The sequence below is a fragment of the Narcine bancroftii genome, chromosome 14, assembly GCF_036971445.1.
Source record: "Narcine bancroftii isolate sNarBan1 chromosome 14, sNarBan1.hap1, whole genome shotgun sequence".
In the NCBI taxonomy this organism is placed as follows: domain Eukaryota; kingdom Metazoa; phylum Chordata; class Chondrichthyes; order Torpediniformes; family Narcinidae; genus Narcine; species Narcine bancroftii.
Genome location: NC_091482.1, coordinates 70,933,257 through 70,954,390, shown reverse-complemented (window position 1 = coordinate 70,954,390; position 21,134 = coordinate 70,933,257). Strand labels below are relative to the sequence as shown.

Here is a 21,134-nt window from a genome sequence, read left to right as displayed (position 1 = left end):
TTTAACCTTTAAGGCCTAATGAAGTTCAAATAAATTTAAAGTTGCACCAGGGACACCTCAATTAGTTCCAGTGCTGTGCATCAATGTACATTCAGAATAATGCCAAGTGGACAAAACTACACCAGGGCCTCCTCAGTGCTCAGGCCTACAGATCAGGCAGCAGGAAACTGAGGAACAATGCCAAGCCTGCCTCAGTGCTGATGCTGCCAGATATTCCATGAGCAGACAGAAGAAGTACAAGCAAGACTGCAAGCAATGCGAACCAGCCACCAGCTGAAGGGCAGCACCACTTACTACAGCCAACCTGCTAATTGCTACATTCAATGACTCAGTTGACATTGAGTATTTTTCCATGAGTGCAGTTGTAATTGGCTCCATGTCCGAGATATGCCAACATTGTTGAGCAAATAAGTGGAAAGGTGAAACACCATCGATATGTTGTTCCAATAGAAAACTTAGCATAACTCTACTGGCCAAGCCTCCAGTCATTGAAAATGCTGCTGCTTTCCACCACAGCAGAGATCAAACACATCCTAAAGATGACCAGAGCCTACAACTCAGCATTTCAGATTACATCTTCTGGAGCCAACAACTACTGAGTGTTTTATTTCCTGGGCAACACTGAGTATCCTGCTAGTCTGAAATAAAAACAGAAAATGCCCACAGAGGCAACATTTTCAAGGAAAAAAAATGAAGTCTGTTCACATTTAATTCAGGTTCCTGACAATTTAATTAACCACCCCAACTCCTTCACGGAAGTTTGTGTCAATGCTCTCCTGTGCACTACCTCATCTTCCATCTGGGCATGTTGCAGCCCTCCAACTCCAAGTCAGTCCTCTATTCTTAAGCAGCTCACTCTTTTGTTTCTATCAATGTCAGAACTGGTGATGACTCTCTGCCACCAGTTTGGTCATTTATGGATGTAATTGACCTGGGAATGTCAGAAGCTGTGCCCTAGTTCTTCTTGAGGGTAGAGATCATGGATTTGTTTTACTGTTGTCAAGGTCCAGGGAACTACAGGAGTAAATTTTATTTGTGCTGGAAGTGCATGTGGTGGAGGGTATAACTGTTTAGCAAGGTGGGAGGGTACAAATCAAGTGGGCTGCTTTGAACTGAGGTCAAGCATTTGGGGTACTGTTGGAGGTGCATTCAAGAGCAGCCTACACCATTCTTCTACATCTGGCCTCTGACCAACACTGAATGTCCCGTTTCCCACCCCCCCCCCCCCCCCCCCACCCCCTCCCGTTTACAATGATCTGTGTGCAAGTATCCAGGCTGAGAGCAGGTTTGGGATATGAATGCCTGAATTAACATATTAGGCTCAAGGTGTTGTCACCTGAAACAGGCATCAAAAACAAACAGCTCATTATCTTGAAATATGGAACAGGCAAAGTTGTGGGTTTTCCAAAGAAAACAAAATAGAAATGAGCATGAGGAACTATGTAAAAAAAGCAACATCCCTGACATGCACTTCAGAGACAAGGTGATCTTCCAGCTGAGAACATGGACCAAAAGGATAATTACAGAGTACCAGGTGAGTTTCACCTCAATGAATAGAATGGCAGAAAAACTGAAGCCAAATTTCCATCGATGGGTGACGGGTTATTGTAGTTATCAGTTGTAGTGAATCAGCTAGATTTCATTCCTTCAGATCATAGAGACTCAGAATGAAGATATTGGGAGAGGGTATATAGGAGGGAGTTGAGTGAATGGTCTACAGACCCTCTGTCTTGAATTTATCTGAGTGATTTTGCATACTTTAAGTGTAACTCTCCTGACCACTGGCCTGTGTCGAACTCTAGCCCTACTGAAGATGAAGGTTGGTGCTTTGAAGAGATACAGTGGACAGTGTAAATATCACAGTTCCTTTGGCTCTTCTCTGGGTATAAACCAGGAAAAATCTGCATTCCATTTCAGTGGATGATTTCCTCCTGTGCTTTCAATGACGACTTTCATTTGCACTTTGCAGAGCGTCGACTGGTGGAGTCTACCCATAAAGATTTCTCCCCTGTGGTCATCTACATACTCCTGGGTCTCTCCATTCTGCTGTCCATCTTGATTCTTGGCACAGTGGTTGGTCTGAGTAAGTTTTGTATGATAACATTTGAAATGTATTCCTGTGAAATGATAGTGTAACATTTGACTCAGCTCTGGGAATGTGGATTGGTGAAGGTGACCTCACACTTAGGACCAGTACACAGTAAGCAGCAGGGAATTAACCCTCACTCATCCTCCACTGTTGGGGAGGAGTCAATGCTGCCTGATGCCTACCCCATGGGGTATCTTCAAAGGCCAACGGGTATTCTCTGCTCCATCCCATCCACCCAGCCTTCATGCTGCTCTTTGATTATGTGTTTAATTCACCTATCTGACTCAGAGGTGAATCTGATGAGTAACTATCCTGCCCCAGAGCAAATACAAAGATGTTAGAGGAACTCAACAGATCAGAAAATATCAGTGCGTAGAAATGATCATCAATGTCTCAGGTCATCAAAGTGTTTGTCATAAATATCAATGATCTGGATGATAAAGTGGTCAATTGGACCAGTAAGTTTGCGGATGACACTAAGGTTGGAGGTGTTGTGGATAGCGAAGATTTTCAAAGCTTGCAGAGGGATCTGGACTAACTGGAAAAATGGACTGAAAAATGGCTGATGGAATTAAATGCAGACAAGTGTGAGGTGTTACATTTTGGAAGGACAAACCAAAAAAGGACATACACTGTATATGTACATGGTAGGACATGGAGGAATGTAGTAAATCAGAGAGATCTGGGAATACAGACACATAATTCCCTGAAAGTGACATCACATTGTGCTGGGTTGTAAAGAGAGCTTTTGGCATATTGGCCCTCATCAATCAAAGTATAGGAGCTAGGATGTTATGGTTAAGTTGTGTAAGACATTGGTGACACCAAATTTGGAGTATTTTGCACAGTTTTGGTCACCTAATTATAGGAAAGATATCAATAAGATAGAAAGAGTGAAGAGAAGATTGACTTGGATGTTGCCTGGACTTCAGGAACTGAGTTACAGGGAAAGGTTAAACAGGTTAGGACTCTATTCCCTGGAGTGTAGAAGAATGAGGGGAGATTTGATCGAGGTATTTAAAATTATGAGGGGGATAGAATAGAGTAAATGTAGGTTGGCTTTTTCCATTGAGGTTGGATGAGATACAGACTAGAGGACATGGGTTTAGGGTGAAAGGGGAAAAGATTAGGGGGAATTTCTTGACACAGAGTTGTGGGAGTATAGAATGAGCTAACAGCTGGAAGTGGTGAATGGGCTCAGTCTTAACATTTAAGAAGATTTTAGTCAGGTACATGGATGGGAGAGGCATGGAGGGAAAAGGACTAGGTGCAGGTAAGTGGTGGTAGGCAGAATAATGGTTCAGCACAGTCTAGCATGACTGAAGTGCCTGTTTCTGTGCTCTAATATACTATAGTTTGATGATTCTATGGTCTGGACTTTTAAACGAGGTAAAGGGTTCCGACCCAAAATGTTGCCTGACCATATCTACCCATGGATGCTGTTGGGTTCAGCAGCTCAGTGTTTGCTCAAGATGCCAGCATCTGCATTTTGTTTCCTTATCTTTCCTTATCTGGTTGAGTGGCATGAACTTACGCCTTCATTGCTTTCGAGTAGATTGCTGCTTCATGTGTAATTCCAGGATGAAAATCCTGAGGGCCTGTCGCCTCCCCACTTCAAACCCTTTCTGAAGCTCTCTCTCAACCTTCTGGGCTGCAATACCCTGGAGAGGGATGGGATACACGCAGATTAATCCTGCGGTGACATTCTTCTGACTAGAAGTACAACACAAAAGTTTGCACACACCATGACTGAATTTAAATATAAAACTGGAGAAACTCAGCAGGTATACAAACTGTGTTCTTTCTACAGCAAAAATAACCAATGTTTTCAGCGTGAGCCCTTCATCAAGGTATGTTGAAAATGTAGACAGGCACTGAAACCTAAAGAACTTCTTCAGTGCAAGCATCCCTCAAAGTGGTCTCCCAGTGGTCACCCATTTCAATTCCCTATCCCATCCCCTGTCCATGGTCTCATGCACTGTCAGACTGAGGCCATCCACAAACTGGAGGAACAACGCCTCATCTTCTGTCTGGCAACCCTCCACCTTGAAGGCATTGATTTCTCCAGTTTCTGTTCAGAACCATCTTTCTTCTTCCCCGTTCCTTTCCTCCAGTCTCTCTCTCTCTCTCTCTCTCTCTCCCCCTGTCTCCTTTCAAAGACTCAAAATCAATTCTCTCCTTTTCATATTCAATTAACAGCTTTGGTCTGTTGGTCTGGAATCCACCCACTGCCAGTCTTTCCTTTTTTATTTCTCTCGTCTTTAATTAAAATGCCTTCCTGTTTTTTGTTTATACCTTTAGGAAGGGCTCAGGCCTGAAACGTTGCTAATATATCTTTACCTCCAGTGGAATTACTGTGTGTTTTTACTTGACTTTTCCATCATGGAAAACAACCAGGTTTCACAGCTGGTTGGTTCTCTGTCCCCATCACACCCTGCTTTACGCATACACCCAACCCCTCTGGACAATATCAGCCCATTGGAGTGGCTGCCCCCATATATCCCTGGCTTGCCCTTTCACCCAACCTTCCCCGCATCCAACTCACATCTCACCTTCAGGGCACCTCCTTTCTTCTTTATTCCTTCTATTTTCACCAGCTCCTAATTCTTCCAGTGAAATTGGCTTTCAGGTTGTACACTTTTCTCACAAATTCACTGACAGAACTTTCAAAAGATTGGTGTCAGGAAGGGAACATGGAGAGTGAAGGGAGGGGGTGGGCAAGGTAGAGAAAGGATAGTAGGTTGAGCAAAAGAGGGGGGGAGGGGAAGGAGCGAGTGAGGAAGGGAAGGAGAGAATGGAGACAGCAATGGGTGACCACAGCCCTGTGTTCAGGGGTGATCGTTGCAGGAAATTCCACCACTGGTTCTGTGAACACACATTCTCAGAAGTAGGAAAGACCACCCTTGCAGCCGACTGCTAAAATGAAACGCACACACTCGCAGTGTGGGAGGTTAAGCTCTGAAATTTATTGAGACTGGAAGGGATCCTTTTATACATTTGGAGTTCCTGCTGTTTGTTTGATTGGCGGGAACATTCTTGCACGTGACTAGCCTTCTTCCCCAGCCTGTTATTGGTGGGTTAGCTGGGCAGTTTGGCCAGCACCATTTTAGGGCTGCTGGTCTTGTACTCCTCCAATTTTTACCCCTGCCAGTTTGTTGTCTTGGGAGTCGTTTTAGCAATCTCAGTCCGCGTCTGCTGCCACGCGAGGTGCTGGCCCAATCTCAGTAACTGCGGGCTGCCACCTGACTGCCCTCCCCCGAACTGGGTCTAAAGTGTCTGTAGGTATAGTCCCCAAAGTCTTTTGTGGCCTGCTTCTGCGTCTCCATGGGTTCTGCTGGGTCTGTGTGAGCAGGCTTGAGTCTATCTGTAGTGAAGACCTCTGGTTTACCACAGATGTCCAGCTCAAAGTTGGCTTCGTTGTTCCAGATAACTTGAAAGGGACCTTCGTATGGCTTCTGCAGTGGTGAACGATTGGGTCCTCTGCATACAAACACATACTCACAGTCCTTGAGTTCTTTGGGGATGTTGGTCTTGGCTTGTCCATGTCTGGAGGGTGGGATCGGAGCCAGGTTACCGAACTTTTTGCCCAGCCTGTCCAGGAAGGTGGTTGTCTCTTCCTGCTGTCCTCTGGCCTGTGGAACGAAATCCCTGGGAACCATGAGTGGGGCTCTATAGATGAGTTTCAGCAGAGGATGTGTGGAGGTCTTCTTTTGGCGCTGTTTGGATGTCCAGTAGTGTCCATGGTAGCCAGTTGGGGCTCTCGTTTCTGGTCATGAAAGCGGTCTTGAGGTACCTGTGGAAATGCTCCTCCGTGCCATTGGTGTGTGGGTGGTATGCCATCGTATGGTGTAGCTGAGCACCCCATAGGATGGCAATGTCGGTCTACAAACTGGAGGTGAACCGTGCACCTCGGTCAGAAGTGATGTGCTGTGGCAGTCCGAATCTTGCAATCCAGGACGAGAAGAGTGCTTTGGCACAGGCCCTGGTGGATGTGTTAGCCAGGGGGATTGCTTCTGGTCACCGGGTGAAGAGGTCGACCACTGTGAACAGGTAGCGGAAACTGTGAGAGACTGGCAAGGGTCCCACTATGTCCACGTGAATGTGGTCAAACCTGGGTTCTGTTGGCTTGAAAGGCTGTGGGGGGGGACCTTGGTGTGTTGCTGCACTTTGGTTGTTTGGCACTGTATACACACCTTGGCCCACCCCCAGACTTGTTTCTGCAATCCATGCTACACGTTCTTGCTGGCCACCAGCCAGACTGTAGTCCTGATGGATGGGTGTGCCAGCCCGTGGATGAAGTAAAAAACTCATTGCCTCCATGCTGTTGGGACAATAGGTTGAACCTGCCCAGTGGCCACGTTGCACAGGAGAGTGGTAGTACCTGTGCTGATTGTAATGTCCCAAACCCGAAGGCCTGTGACAGTGGTCCTGTACTGTGGGATCTCATCGTCCTGCCACTGTGCCACTGCCAGTGCTACGAAGTCCAGACCGTTGACCAGGGAGAGGATGCTGTGTCTTGACAAAGCATCCGTGACCACGTTGTCTTTGCCCGAGATGTGCCTGACGTCGGTGGTGTACTCCGAAATGTAAGATAAGTGTTTTTGATGGCGGACTGACCAGGGATCAGAGACTTTAGCCAGGGCGAAAGTCAATGGTTTGTGGTCTCTGGAAGTCCTTCCCTCAAGAAAGTACCGAGTAGCAGATGGCTAAGTACAGTGCCAGCAGCTCTCCATCCAAAGCATTGTACTTTAGTTTAGGGGGCCGCAGATGTTTGCTGAAGAAAGCTACTGGGTACCAACGTCCTTCTATCTGCTGCTCCAGGACTCCACCAATGGCTGTTCCTGAGGCATTGATTGTGAGGGCTATGGGTGCATCTGGTCTGGGGTGGGTCAGGAGCACAGCTTTGGCCAGGGCTTCCTTGGTTTCCACAACGCATGTACGGATTCATCATTCAAGGTCAGGTCCTTCTCCTTGCCGGACATCAGGATGAACAGAGGGCGCATCACTCGAGCAGCTGCTGGGATAAATCTGTGATAAAAGTTTATCATCCCCATGAACTCCTGCTGACCTTTGGTTGTACTGGGCTTTGGGAAGCTGCGGATGGCCTCTACCTTATCGGGCAGTGGGTGTGGCCCCGTCCTTTGTAACCTGTGGCCCAGGAAGTCAATGGTGTTCAGGCCAAACTGGCATTTGGCCAGGTTGATGATGAGGCCGAACGCTTGCCGACGACTGCAGAGATTTCGGAGGTGCTGAAGGTGTTCCTGTCAGGTTCTATTTGTCACGAGGATATGGTCGAGGTAAACGAAAGTGGCATCCAGGTCTCAGCCCACTGCGTCCATCAGTCACTGGAATGTCTGTGCTACATTTTTGAGCCTGAATGGCATCCTCAGGAACTCAAACAGCCCAAATAGAGTGATGATGGCCGTCTTAGGGATGTCATCAGGATGCACCGCGATCTGGTGATATCCTCGCTTGAGGTCCACTTTTGAGATTATTGTTGTCCTGTACAGGTTTGCTGCAAAATCCTGGATGTGTGGCACGGGGTAATGGTCCGGGGTGATGCCTTTGTTGAGCTGGCGATAGTCGCCACATAGACTCCAGCCCCCAGTTGTTTTAGACACCATGTGCAGGGGCAAGGCTCATGGACTGTCTGACCGTCAAACAACACCCAACTCCTCGAGCTTGCTGAACTCCTCCTTGGCCAGTCGGAGCTTCTCTGGGGAAGTCATCTCGCCCTTGCATGGAGAGGTGGGTCCTTGGTCAGGATGTGATGTCTGATGCCATGTTGAGGCATCTCTGGTGTGAACTGAGGGGAAAGGATTGCTGGGAATCCCGCTAGCACCTTGGAGAACTCATCCTCCGAGCGGTGGACAGAGTCCAGGTGCATTACCAGAAACCTAGCGTCCCTCAGTGCGATCGTCTGGTAGGTCTCGTGTGGATGAGTCACTTACCCTTATAAGGTGCACTAGGAGGCTGAGGGCTCGCAGGAAATCCACTCCAAGGTGTGGTTGTTCCACTGCGGCCAGCATGAACTCCCATGAGAAGTAACTTCCCCCAAACTGCAGCTCAGCCCTACGAGTACCATAGGTCCATATACTGCTGTTGTTGGCAGCCCTCAACGTGGGCCCACCTAGCCTGCGCCTAGTGTCCAATCCTGTTGGGGGCATCATGCTGACCTCTGCTCCTGAATCCACCAGGAAGCGTCTGCTGGATAGGCGGTCCCAGACCTACAGGAGGCTCTCTTGGTGGCCAGCCGTCATGGCCATCAGCGATGGCTGGGCTTTGTCGTTTCCCTGGAACTCGCAGGTGGACTGGCATTGGCGGGCCTTGGTGCCCCATCTCTGGTGGTAGAAGCACCAGCTATCGCTGGACTCGCTCCTGGGATTGCTCTGGTCTGATTGCAGGACTTCTTTATGAGCCCCACAGTAGCTGAGACCTTCTGTTTCTGTTTACACAGAATGTTTGCCCATGATGCAACTTTCCGGGGGGGGGGGTCAGTGAAATCCGCATCCGCTAGGAGCAGTTGGATGTCTTCAGGCATCTGTTCCAGGAACGCCTGCTTGAACATGATACTGGGATGCTCATCTCCCAGGAGGGCCACCATCTCATTGATGAGTGCCGACGGGGATCCATCTCCAAGCCCATCCAGGTGGAGCAAATGTGCCGAGAGACTCCGAACGTCTTGGTTAATAGCTCTTTGAAGGCAGTGTAAGTGCCTTCCGACGGTGGCCTGTGGATAAAGTTGGCCACTCTATCTGCAGTCTGATGATCAAGGGCGCTGACCACATGGTAGTACTGGGTGGTCTCTGCAGTGATGCCCCAGATCTGGAACTGAGCCTCCACCTGCCGCATGCCGGATCGAACTGTCCAGAAGGTCGGGAGCTTCAGTTTAGATTCCTTCTAAATCGTTGGGGTCAACAATTGTAGCTGACTGCTACAAAAAAACACACACACTTGCATTTATTGAGATTTATTGAGACTGGAAAGGCTCCTTTTATACAGTTGGAGTCCTGCCGTTTGTTTGATTGGCTGATATTAGCTGCATGAATAACAATAGTGGGCGGGAACATCCTTGCATGTGAAAAAGCCTTCTTCCCAGCCTGGTATTGATCTGTTAGCTGGGCAGCTTGTCCCGCACCATTTTAGGACTGCTGGTCTTGTACTGCTCCAGCTTCGTTGTCTTGGGAGTCGCTTTAGCGATCTCTGTCCGTGTCTGCTGCCGTGCGATATGCCGGCCCAATCTCCGCCATTGTGGGTCGCCACACACTTTTGTTTTCCATGTCTTCACACCTGGCCCCAGTGACGACAGTAGAGAGGTGTTCAGCATTTTTGTAGTCAGAATAGATGAACAGGGATTTTTGTCTGATTCCCTGGGGCGGCAGTGACAAAGACTTTGCTTGTGATTTGCCTAAAGCCCAGTGGATGTTTGGCTTTCCATAGCTGGCTGCCTTCCCACAGGCCAAGGCTGCGCCCGTGTAGGTCTGAGCACTCCTACTTTACAACCAATCTTGTTCCACAGGTCGATGAAGGTGACAGGGCATCTTTTTGAAAACCTTGCTTGGTTTCATCTCCCTGCAGAGCCTTCTCAAGTACCTTATCAAAACCCATACAGACAATGCCAACTACTCTGCCCTCATCAATCTTCTTACTCCATCAAACTAGTGAACTGGATTTCCCTTCACAAAGCTGATTATCCTTGAACAACCTCCACCTTTTCAAATATACAGAAATTCTTCCAATCCCTTCCACACACAGTACAATTAACAAAATGCTGTTATAGGGCCAGCAAGAGGGGTTTGAATTCGGCGTTGTCTATAAGGAGTTCGTACATTCTCCACATGTTTGCGTGGGTTTTTCTTGGGTGCTCTTCCTATCATTCAAAATGTACGAGGGTTGTAGATTGATTGAGGTGTAATTGGGTGGCACGGGCCAGTGGGCCAAAAAAGCCCGTTACTGTGCTTCAGGTCTAAATTAAATTTAAATGTAATTGTTGATGAACCATCAATCACTTGAAAGAATATTGAAGAGAAACCATTAGACTTTTATTCACTTAAGAACACAAGCACAACTATATTGTTTGGTTGTCCTGTACTGAGCTGCAGGGGGCTGTAGAACAGTCATCTTGATACAGGAGCCTGTGAGGAGGGGCCACAGGTACAACCAGCCACTAGGTGTGCCGGACCAGACAATTATACAAAGCAGTGGTTTACCACAATTGTCTGACCAGTCCAAATTTATTTTCATCTGTGGTACACATACACAATTCGATGAAACAGTGTATCTCCAGACCATAGTGCACACACACAGTACAAATTACATATATACTGTAAATATAGCAAACTAAATAATTTATGGGTTTCTAGAATTGTTCAACAGTCTCACCACCTGTGGAAGAAGCTGTCTCCCAGCCTGGCAATCCTGGTTTTTATACTCCTGTACCTCTTCCTTGAAGGTTGTGTCTCAGAGATACTATGGGCTGAATGGTAAGGGTCCTCGATCATTTTCTGGGCCCTCTTTAAGGTCAGCTCCCTGTAGGTATAGACGATAGAGGGAAGGGACATCCCAGTGACCTTCTCGAGTTTTAATCATCCTCTGTACTTTCCTCTGATCTGATGCTTTACTGATACAGCCAGTTAGGACACACTATTGTGCTCTAGTAGAACGTTGGTAGGATGGTAGACAGTAGCCTTGTCTTCTTCAACTTCCTTAAGAAGTATAGGCGCTGCTTCACCTTCCTGTCTAATGAGGAAATGTTGTGGGTTCAGGATAGGCCATCCTTTAAGTAAACACCAAGGCACTTTGTCCTCCTCTCTCTCTCTCTCTCTCTCTCTCTCTCTCTCTCTCTCTCTCTCTCTCGCTCTCTCTCTCTGTGAAACAGAGCCATTGGTATGTAGTGGGGAGTGGTCCTCCATCCTCCTAAAGTCCACAATCATCTCCTTTGTCTTGTCTAAACTGAGACTTGGGTTGTTGCTCTTGCACCACTTTCAACCTCCTCCCTGCAAGACTAACATGGAGCTAACTCAATACCATTCATCCCTCAGACTTCAGACTGGACCTCTCAGTTCCATTATCAATACTCGTCCCTGGACCAAGTTCTCATTGCATGTGAGCACCATGGGAATGTCAGTGTTTGTGGACTGCTCAGTCTCTGAAGTCTTCTTCCTAATCCAGCCCTCTCCTAATGTCAATTTCTCTCCTAAAGACTGAAGCTCAAAGAAATAGCCAAGCCAAGAAGGGATGGGAGCAGAAGGGCCGGAATGTAGGAAGAACTTGCCAACCAGTGCAAGGAGTTTGATATTTTCTACTGTGAAAATCTCATTTTTCAAAACATGGCTGATTTGATAAAGCAAGCAGGACTCGCGACCTAATGTACTTTTCCTCTTTCAGTTTCAGGAAATTCTGCGGAGGTAAGCACCTCAATCGCTGAAGTTCAGGCTGAAGTCAATCAGCTGGCACAGAGTAAGTTTAATAGTTGTCAGAAAGACCTTTCCTCTCCAGCAATTCATTCTGGAGAGTCACTGATTGGACTGGGGGATGGTTGTACTGCTGCTTGTCCTGGGCTCTGGATACTGTCATGAGTTTCTCTACCCTCCTTCTGAGAAGGGAGGGAAGAATTTCCCAGTGATTCCAGCTGCCCGAGAAGAGGTGGGATGTGAGGAATGGGAGAGTCTGATCTCTGGCATTGGTGCAGTGACACAACTTACTCTGGGTCTGGGTGAGGGTCTTTCATTTTTTTTTAATTAAATATCTTCACAGATCTATCCCATGGTAGGCCTTTCAACAAATGGAGATACTTCAATCATAAACTTTATTACTTCTCATCAATTAGAAATAATTGGAATGAATCTCTGAAATTCTGTGCTTCAATGAACTCCCAACTTGTCGTCATTAATAGTGCAGCAGAGGAGGTGAGAGTAATTTGTTTGTTTAGTTCACTTGTATTTCTGTCTCATTGGGACCCATCATTCCTTGCAACTGCTTGTAAAGGGACAGAATTAATGAGTACTACATTGACGACACATTAAAGTCAAGAACTATTATTTAATTCTATCAATGGAGCAACTGAGAGGTGCCAGGCGCTGCAGACCACCTCAGGTTTCAGGACAGTAGTGCCTTCTGAAGCTAGACATGTGGTGCAGGCAGGAGGTTTAAATTTAAATTTAGACATACAGCATGGTAAGAAGCCCTTTCGGCCCATGAGTCTGTGCTGCCCAATCACACCCAATTGTCCTACAACCTTGGAACTTTTTGAAGGGTGGGAGGAAACTGGAGCACCCAGATGAAACTCATGCAGACAGGGGGAAACGTGCAAACTCCTTACAGACAGATGCAGTTGCTGTAATAGCATTGTACTAATCACTACGCTAACCCTTTGGACTCCATGTCCCAGTATTCATGGACTACCCAACAAATGCATATACTCCATCCTGGTTTTCCTCTCAGGTTCCAAAAGATGTGTGAGGTTAGTATGTTAATTGGTCACACAGATGTATTTGGGAGGCACAGACTCGTGGGCGGTTAGGCCTGCTGTCTTTCTAAATTAAAAAAATTAATTAAAGGCAAAGTCTCATGCCCTTAACTGAATTGTTTGGGTGACGTTGTGTAGTGATCAGAAACCATGAAATTAAGCAGAGATGAACAGCCTGGACTGATCCCATGACTAAGAAGCTGAGAGTCACCATGACCCTGTACATCACAGGCAAACTGGTTGGCACACCCTGTGAGGCTGTATCTGAGGTCATAGGAGCTGATGGATCACAGTGAGAACCAGGGATAAAGTTTGTGTGTTAAATCTTCAAATTGCCCAGTTTCTGGCAAAACAAGATGAGTGAAATCAGTTTGTTATTTTCCCATGGGATGAGAGATTGGGGGTAGATAGGGAGAATATGCGTATGGAGCCGAGGGCATGGGGATTGCTCCTCTTGTATGATGTGGATTGTTCGGGAAGTCAGTCGTTTTCCTGATGACTATAAATGCGAGAAGTGCATCTAGCTGATGCTCCTGACCAGCCGTGTTAGGGCTTTGGAGCAGGCGGTGGATAAATCCTGAAGCATTCGGAAGCAGAAGGTGTGATAGATTGGAGTTACAGGGACACTATTACACTGAGGGGACAGGCAGGCAGAGCAGGGCCCCCTGGTGGGCATTGCCCTGAAAAACAAGTATACTGTTTTGTATACTGCTGATTGGGGATGACCTGCTTGGTACAAGCTATGGCAATAAGGTCTCATGGACTCATGGTGCTGTGGCTAAGAGAAGGGGGGAAAAAGAGACGAGCTATAGTGATAGGGGATTATATAGTTAGGAAGACAAATGAGAGTTAGTGTGGAGATCATGAATCCCAGAAGGCGCCAGGGTACAGGATATCTCAGATTGAATTCACGACATTCTTAGATGAAACAGTGATCAGTCACTGATGTCATGGTCCATGTAGGCACCAATGACATAGAAGAAGGGTGAGGAGGTCCTGCAAGGAGTTCAGGGAGTTAGGCTCTAGGTCAGTGGTTCTAAACCTTTTTATCCCACTCACATATCACTTTACGTATTCCCTATGCCATAGATGGTCTGTGATTAGTAAGGAAGTAAGTTTGAAAATCACTGTTTCAATTGTACCTCATTGACTCGTTATATACATGGTTTCATAACTCCAAAGGAAATGGGCCAATGACAATTTTTTTCAAGCAAAATATTTCAGAAACAATTGGGTCTAGAGCAGTGATTCTCAACCTTCCCTTCCCACTCACATCCCACCTTAAGGAATCCCTTACTAATCACAGAGCACCGATGGCATTTTTCACTTCACAAGCAATCAGCTCAGGGGAATGGCAATATTATTGTCAAGACTCCCACCATAAACATCTTGTAGTCACCATTAACTAGAAATTCAATCTGAACAGATATCAATACAAGTAAATAAGAAATCTGCAGATGTCAGGGTCTGGTATGTACACGAAAGTGTTAGAGAAATGCAGAATGTCAGGCAGCTTCCACAGACAGTAAAGTGGACCTCAGTTCTAACACTATGGTTCAGGACCAAAAAAAAAATCGGATCAAGGAAAAAGCGGGGTCACGCTAAATTGGGTTTCACTACTGAGCACAATATCGATTGCAGCAGCAAACCCAATCACCCCACTCTGTTCGCGGCACCACTCATCCTCCCTGTTGACAGCAGCACTCCCCCCCTTTACCCATGCGATGAATTCCTCACCCAGATAAACATGATCCTCACCCTAATGTAACCTTCATCATTTAGATGCGCCACTTCTAAACATCTGCTGCACCACAGGGTGATCATCCCTGGTACTGCATGTTTTACAATGGGCTCCTTTCATGTCCTATCTCAAAGACTGGAATGTGGACGTTCAGGGTCCGATGACTCATCACGTTCTGTCCGATTGCACGTTAAATCAGGGCTCCATTGTATTAAGCAGTGACTTTTCAGCATGCTGAAGAAGGGCTCAGGCCAGATATGTCGACTGCCTATTGCTTTCCATAGACGCTGCGTGACCTGCTGAGTTCCTCCAGCAAATTTTGCGCAGCCTCACAAATACTGTGGTGTCGAGAGCAGGGATGGAGGCTCCTCCTAACACATTTCCAGCATTCAATAGGCACAAAACAGGATGGTAATGGAACGCATACCACTTGCTTGGATGAATGCAGCACCAATAACTCTCAAAGACCTCCAGGAAAAAGTAGTCTCAGGCCTTGCCAAAAATACTCAGCTTCTCCCCCCCCCCCCCCACAAAAAAATAATTCTCAAGGAACAGATGCAAGGAGAAAGGAACCAGAAGGAGGGAACTGGTCTCTCCAAGACTTGTACTGTAGTTCATTGGGTGGGTATTGTAAACTGGGGATAGTTTGCATTAATTTCAGGTCACATTATATAAATGAAACAGAAAATTTGCTAGTTTAAAAAGCATTATCTGATAAATAAAGCCTTGTGTATGACTCAAAATTGAGCCAAAAGCTACTGGACAACAAACACAGGGAAGGAAATCTGTTCACAAACCACACTGTTGTTTATCATACAGGAATTTATACAGCAGAATATAAAATGTAAGCATTGGATTGGACTCCATGACACTGTGGAAGAAGGGAAGTGGCAATGGGTGGATGGTATGGATTATGAAACAAATATCAAGTGAGTGCTCTTTAGAAACCCAAAATGATGAACTTAATCTGCAATTATCCCAAAGTATGATGTTATTTTGCTTTGTTGCAGAGTTTTGAGCAGCCTGTCAAATATTTTGTATCTCAAATATATGTTTTGTATCCTTTCCACTTCCTGTTAAAATAATTCTAAGTATTGATATAAAGAAGGTATTTTAGCTTCTTCTGCCTCCCAAAACCTTGATTGTATTGGGGGTTAAAATCAAAGTTGGAGTCTTGCCCTGATTCTGAGCCTGACAGGTTGTTCAAACTGTAGACAACTAATGTCTGTTGTCTTCAGATTGGCCACAGTTCAGGTACACAGTCCTTTATCTGGAACCCCTGTGGAACAGTATGTTCGAAATTTTGGATTTTTACGGATTTCGGAAAAACCAGATTTAAGCCCTCCTGAATTGTGCTGCCGTATCCACCCCCACCCCCTTCCAGTTGCGCTGCTGTCTCCCCCCCATCCTCGCCCACCCAACTCGCACCGCCAATCTCTCAAACTCACCCGCCTGACTCACGCTGCTTGTCTGTCGCCTGCCCAACTCGCACTGCCGGGTCTCAACCTCATCCGCTCGAATCGCGCTGCTGTCTCTCTCCTCACTTTCCCAATTCTGGAGCTTTCTGGATTTTAGATGTCTGGATAAAGGATTGTGTACCTGTAATACATTCACATAGTGCTCCCTTGAACAGAGAAGATCCAAAGTGATTGCAATGTTTAAACAAGTAGAGGAAGAACAAAAGCTTCCAGGGACACAAAGTAGACACCTGGAGAAACCCTGAACAGAATTGAGAAAGGATTTTAAAAATTTACATTTAGACATGCAGCAAATGCACCAAATTAACCTACATCCTCCATATGATTTGGAGGGTGGGAGGAGACTGGAGCACCTAGAGGAAACCCACGCAGACACTGGGAGAAAATACAAACTCCTTACAAACAATGCTTGCTATAGTAGTGTTACTCTAAGTCCTACACTAACCAAGCTACTCAGAACTTTGATATACAAGAGATCATTTTGGCCCAATGAGTCCATGCCGGCCAATTTACCTACGCCCCCCAGTGCACTTTGAAGGGTGGAAGGAAATTGTAGCCCCTGGAGAAAACCCACTCAGACACAGGGAGAACGTACAAACTCCTTACAGAAAGCGCGGGATTTGAACCCATATCTGGTCCCAATCTCTGGCGCTGTAAAGGCATTGTGCTAACCTCAACGCCAACTGTGCTGCCTTGAAAGCAGCCGATAAAACTGGAGAATTGTGAGCTGATATAGTTGAGGAGCAAAAGGGATAGGAATTTACTGTGAGTGGAGAGGGTACCAGAGGGATAATCACATTCTTCCAGGCTTTAAGACACAAAGGGTGAAATTCCACAGGAGACTCTCCCAATTACTTGCTGCAGCACTGAGAGAAGCAATAGGACAACAGCTGAATATTATGTGGTTCCCTGAAAGGACAAGTGTAAGTGGATCAAAACTCAAACACATGTATCACAATTATGCGAAGTATCAGTCTTTCCTTTCTCAGTCCACTGTCTACATGATGATGAGTTGTGCAATGTACAAATGCAATGAAATTCTTGCTTGCTGCAACTACGCAGGTGTGCAAAACATAACAAACAATGACAATGTATCAAAAGAGAAAAAACAATAAATGATAAATAATGCAAAAGATCTGGTGTTTCAATAGTGCAGACAGATCTCTGGTGGTCTTGGATGAGTGTTATCTTTAGGGTAGTACAGTTCAAAAACCCAATAGCTGCTTAAAAATGTTGTTCTTGCATCTAGAGTTGCCAGTTTTCTGGCTTCTGTACCAACAGAGTGAAAGTACCAGCAGGAAGAGAGCAGGTCTGAGGTGATAGGGGACCCTTTAGGATATTGAGCAAACATGAGCGACTGGAAGAACTCAGCAGGTTAGGCAGCTTTCGTAGGCAGTAATGGTCACTCTACACTTTGGGTCAGGGCCCTTTATTGAGATTAAAGTAAAAAGGGGATGAAATTGTCGATATGAAATTCAGCAGGTCACATAGTTCCTCCAGCATCTGCAGTTTTGGAGTTGATAATGTTGGCTTCCTTTTTGAGGCAACCACTCGCAAAAATGGCATCAATGGCCAGGAGGTGAAAGTTTACCACTTTCTGCAACCTTCAGGGCATTCAGCTTTCCAAACCAGGCCATGATGCAACCAGTCACAGTTTAACAGAGGATATGACGGCAAGTCTCCTCATTTCATTTTTTTCCTTCATTATCCCACTCATCTGTCTCTTTCTCAGGTTCTGGGCGAATGGTCAGCCCTGGAATATTGAGTTCCTGGGTGAAGACTGTGCTTTCATTGAAGAAAATGGATTGTGGTATGAATGGTTCTGCAGTTATTGGCTTTACCCCATCTGTGAAAAACCAACAGAGTGACACTGCCTTTCATGTTAGAGTTGCTTCAAGCACGAATTGAATCTATTTGTAAATGTTCCATATACATCTAATGCACAAGCAACTCAGAACTGGGATAGGTGGAGGCCACAGCTTTCCCTCCCACCCACTCTCTACTGAAAGTCCCTAAAAGCTCCCATTCAATTTTGCTCCTTTATCCTAATGCAGCAATGGGAGCCATGGGAGAGGAGGGAGGTGGGTGTGGAATGCTCTCATTGTCCCTCACTGTGGGGACCCAGATCCAACTTCCCAATGTGTCAAATTACCAGTGCAGTATGTGTTCACAATGTTTCCTGCTCAATTCCTTTGGATCCAATCTGCCCCAGGAGGCTGAGACCTGTAGTGTCATTTGGAAGCCGTGATGGTCTTTGCCCTTCTTTTGAGGAATAATCTTTTCATGCTCCCATCCAAACTTGGCTCCAGACCAAACAAATCACTGGTGTCAAGAATTGTGGTGTGGCTGAGAGAGCACTGGAAATAATTTCTAAAAGAAATTTGGAAAACTAACTGAAGTAAGAAGGCGAGTGATGGAAGCATGAAGCAGAAACAAGCTCCTGCAAACTACCTCAATCCCTGGCTTGAGTCACAGGAACTTCTTGCCTTCCTCCATCCATTTCTCCTCACTCTTCCAAAGTCCTATTCGTCTCTCACCACCTTCCTGTTCACTCCATCTGCACTTGAATAAATGTTTAAGATACACAGGAATGTAATTGTCTTTACCTAAACACCTGCCATGGCCTTATATTCTGACAAACCAAGACCACATTAAAATTGGAGGAGCGACACCCAATTTTCCATCTGTGTAGACTAGACGCAGACTACGAGGTCGCTTCACTGAAAACCTTCACTCTGTCACATCAGTGACAGGGATCTTCCATTAGCCAACCATTTCAATTCTGCATCTCACTTCCACACTAACATATCTGACTATGGCCTCATACACTGCCAAACCAAGCCCACCTGTAAAATGGAGAAGCAATAGCTAATATTCTGTCTGGGCACTTTCCTACTGGGTGGCATTAAGAATGACTTCTCTGGTTTCTGCTGGACCACTCTCCATTCTCCCTCTCTTCCCCATCTCTCTAACTTCTTTCCTCCAGCCCCTTCCTTCTCCATTCACACAGTAGTTCCCCCTCCCTTTGTTTGCTAGTGTGCCCTCCTTCCCACCTCCTTCATCCCTCTATTACCTCCTGCCTGTGGGACTCTGCTCCTCCCCCTGCCCCCTCCACCATTTTGCTCAAACCTTAATGAAGGGCTCAAGCCTGAAATGTTGGCTCTGTATCTTTATCTTTGCTATATAAGTTTCTCCAGCATTTCATTCAATCCAGCTTCTACAGACCTTCGTGTTTTACTGCAGGAGCACAGTTGTCAGTTATACCCTCCTCCACACATCCCTTCTATCAAAACTGATGGAACAGAGTATCAGGTGGTGAGTACAGCTAGATACTCTTCCCTTTCAAGCATGAACAATGCCAAGCATTGGACAGTGCATTGGTTTCCTGATTCTTGTGGCATTTGTAGTCATCACATCAGAAATGCAACAAAAGCTTTTGCCTTTTGTGCCCTGGATGTGCACTGCTGGTCTGGTATCTGGGTTATGACTTCAATGGGGATATCTGTATTTAATGGCCAGGTCTTTTAACCACAAAATTATGATTCAGGGTTTTATGTTTTATAATCTGATGAAATATTTTATTTGTATTTGCCTTGCTTCTGCTGATCTAGTTCTTAATAAACGAGCTTTGTATTTCAGACGCTCGTGGTCTTTGGTGTGTTCCTTGTCTGCTGTCTGTGGGATCAGGTGAGACAGTGGTCCACAGGCTCGCCACCCAAACCAGGACCAAACACTGGTTTGGTTGGAGGGTCACACAGAAGGTCAGGTTGGAGGGTCACACAGAAATTCTCTCACATATTATTTCCTTTCTCAGCAGACTGATTTTGAAAATGACCTTTTCCAGAGAAGGTTGAGTATTTAAAAATCCATTAAAAACCTAGAATCAGATAGGGCACATTTTAAGTGGCACAGTTATTGGTTTGTCTGGCTCAAAACATCAGAGACCCGAGTTCAATCCTGACGCACTGCAGCTTTATGTGCAGTTTGCACATTGTCCCTGTGACTGTGTGGATCTCTCCAGGAGATCCAGTTTTCTTGCACAGACCAAAGACATGCACTTTGATAGATTAATTGGCCATTGTAAATTGCCCCAAATATGTTGAATAGTGGTAGAAACTTGTGGGGGGGGGGGGGGGGACGAGGGGGGAGGAAGTTAGGGAATAATGGGAATATGAGAATAAAATAATATTCATGTAGGATTGATGGGAAGCATGGATATCATGGCCCCTCTCTCTTTACAGTATGATTCTCTGACTCCAAGTCTTACAATTATGGACTGTTCTGGTCAGGTATGTTGCTACAATGCATAATACAGCACATGATTCTCCTGTCCAAAAGAGTCACAATACACCCACACTGTTATGGATTTTGAACACAAAGCAAGTTCTTTTCCATAGTTGGACTTGGATTTGGCTCTTCCTTTTCTGAAGATTGCCTGGATCCAACACTCAAACAGCTTCCCAATCAGGTTGCTCACCTACCAGATTTGATTAATCTGTAGTAGAGAGGGGTCAAACATAAAAGTTTGCAGACACCGTGATTGAAATAAAAGCACAATGCTGCAAACTCTGTGAACTTTATATAGCAAAGATAAAGATACATAATCAATGTTTCAGGCTTAAGCCTTGATTAATCTGTAGTCGAGACCTTCTGATTTTACCATCATTATGTGTCCAATACATCTCTGTTCCAGAACCTCTATTATGGTTCTGCCCACCCTCTTGTGTGAGCACCATTTGGGAGGTGGAGGGGGAGAGGGTGGCAAGAACCAACAAGAAACAATTTTGCTTGAAATTGCATTTTTTGCTCCATTGTGAGCTTTTCACCTCATTCTCTTCTGTTCAGTTCCTGAAGCCATAATCTGTTAAGCATATTCTTAATTTAAAATATGAAAGTGCTGGAAAAACACAGCATCACATGCAACGTTCTTTATGGAAAAGATAGGGAACCAACAATTTTGGGCCTGAACCCTTTGTCAAAGTATGATCAAAGAGCAGCCAGGTGCCTGAATAAAATAGTGGGTGGAGGGGCTTGTATACATACTACAGTGGTACATCAAATTGATCCCTGTTTCAGCATGAAAATAGCCTGGTGACATCTCATGCTCAGTTCTAATTTTCCTACATTGGCTTCCATAACTAATTTGATGGATCTTTTGGTTTCTCCATTTGAAGTTTGAGAATATGAAAAAACAAGAGTGTGCTTGACTTAATTTTTTTGAATGAAATTGGTAAATAGATTCGATTTAAAGAGAGACATTGTTACAAATTCTCTCCAGGTAAGCCATGATTTGCCATAATTCCATACATTTCACTATCATGCCCCTCTAGTTAAAATTAAAAATGCCTGGGAGCAGGA

At 45.6% G+C, this 21,134-nt stretch overlaps 1 protein-coding gene and 1 long non-coding RNA gene across 3 annotated transcripts in view; one reads left to right on the top strand and one right to left on the bottom strand.

The window, feature by feature from the left end:
• The window catches only part of LOC138749718 (uncharacterized), an 83,697-nt gene that overhangs the window by 45,467 nt on the left and 17,096 nt on the right, over positions 1-21,134 (bottom strand). Inside the window, exon 1 of one of the 2 annotated variants that reach the window (XR_011348841.1) lies at positions 15,747-15,889. The exons of the other annotated variant lie outside the window; for it this stretch is intronic. This is a non-coding gene — a long non-coding RNA (uncharacterized lncRNA). Of the gene's footprint in view, positions 1-15,746; positions 15,890-21,134 lie in introns of those variants that run through there. 2 annotated transcript variants of the gene reach the window in all.
• Positions 1,457-19,414, top strand: LOC138749717 (hepatic lectin-like). The gene is made up of 6 exons (XM_069911476.1): positions 1,457-1,534; positions 1,970-2,083; positions 11,477-11,548; positions 11,846-11,997; positions 15,118-15,227; positions 17,509-19,414. Exons 1-6 carry the CDS (start codon positions 1,504-1,506, stop codon positions 17,642-17,644), a joined length of 615 nt encoding a protein of 204 aa, XP_069767577.1. The 5' UTR covers positions 1,457-1,503; the 3' UTR covers positions 17,645-19,414.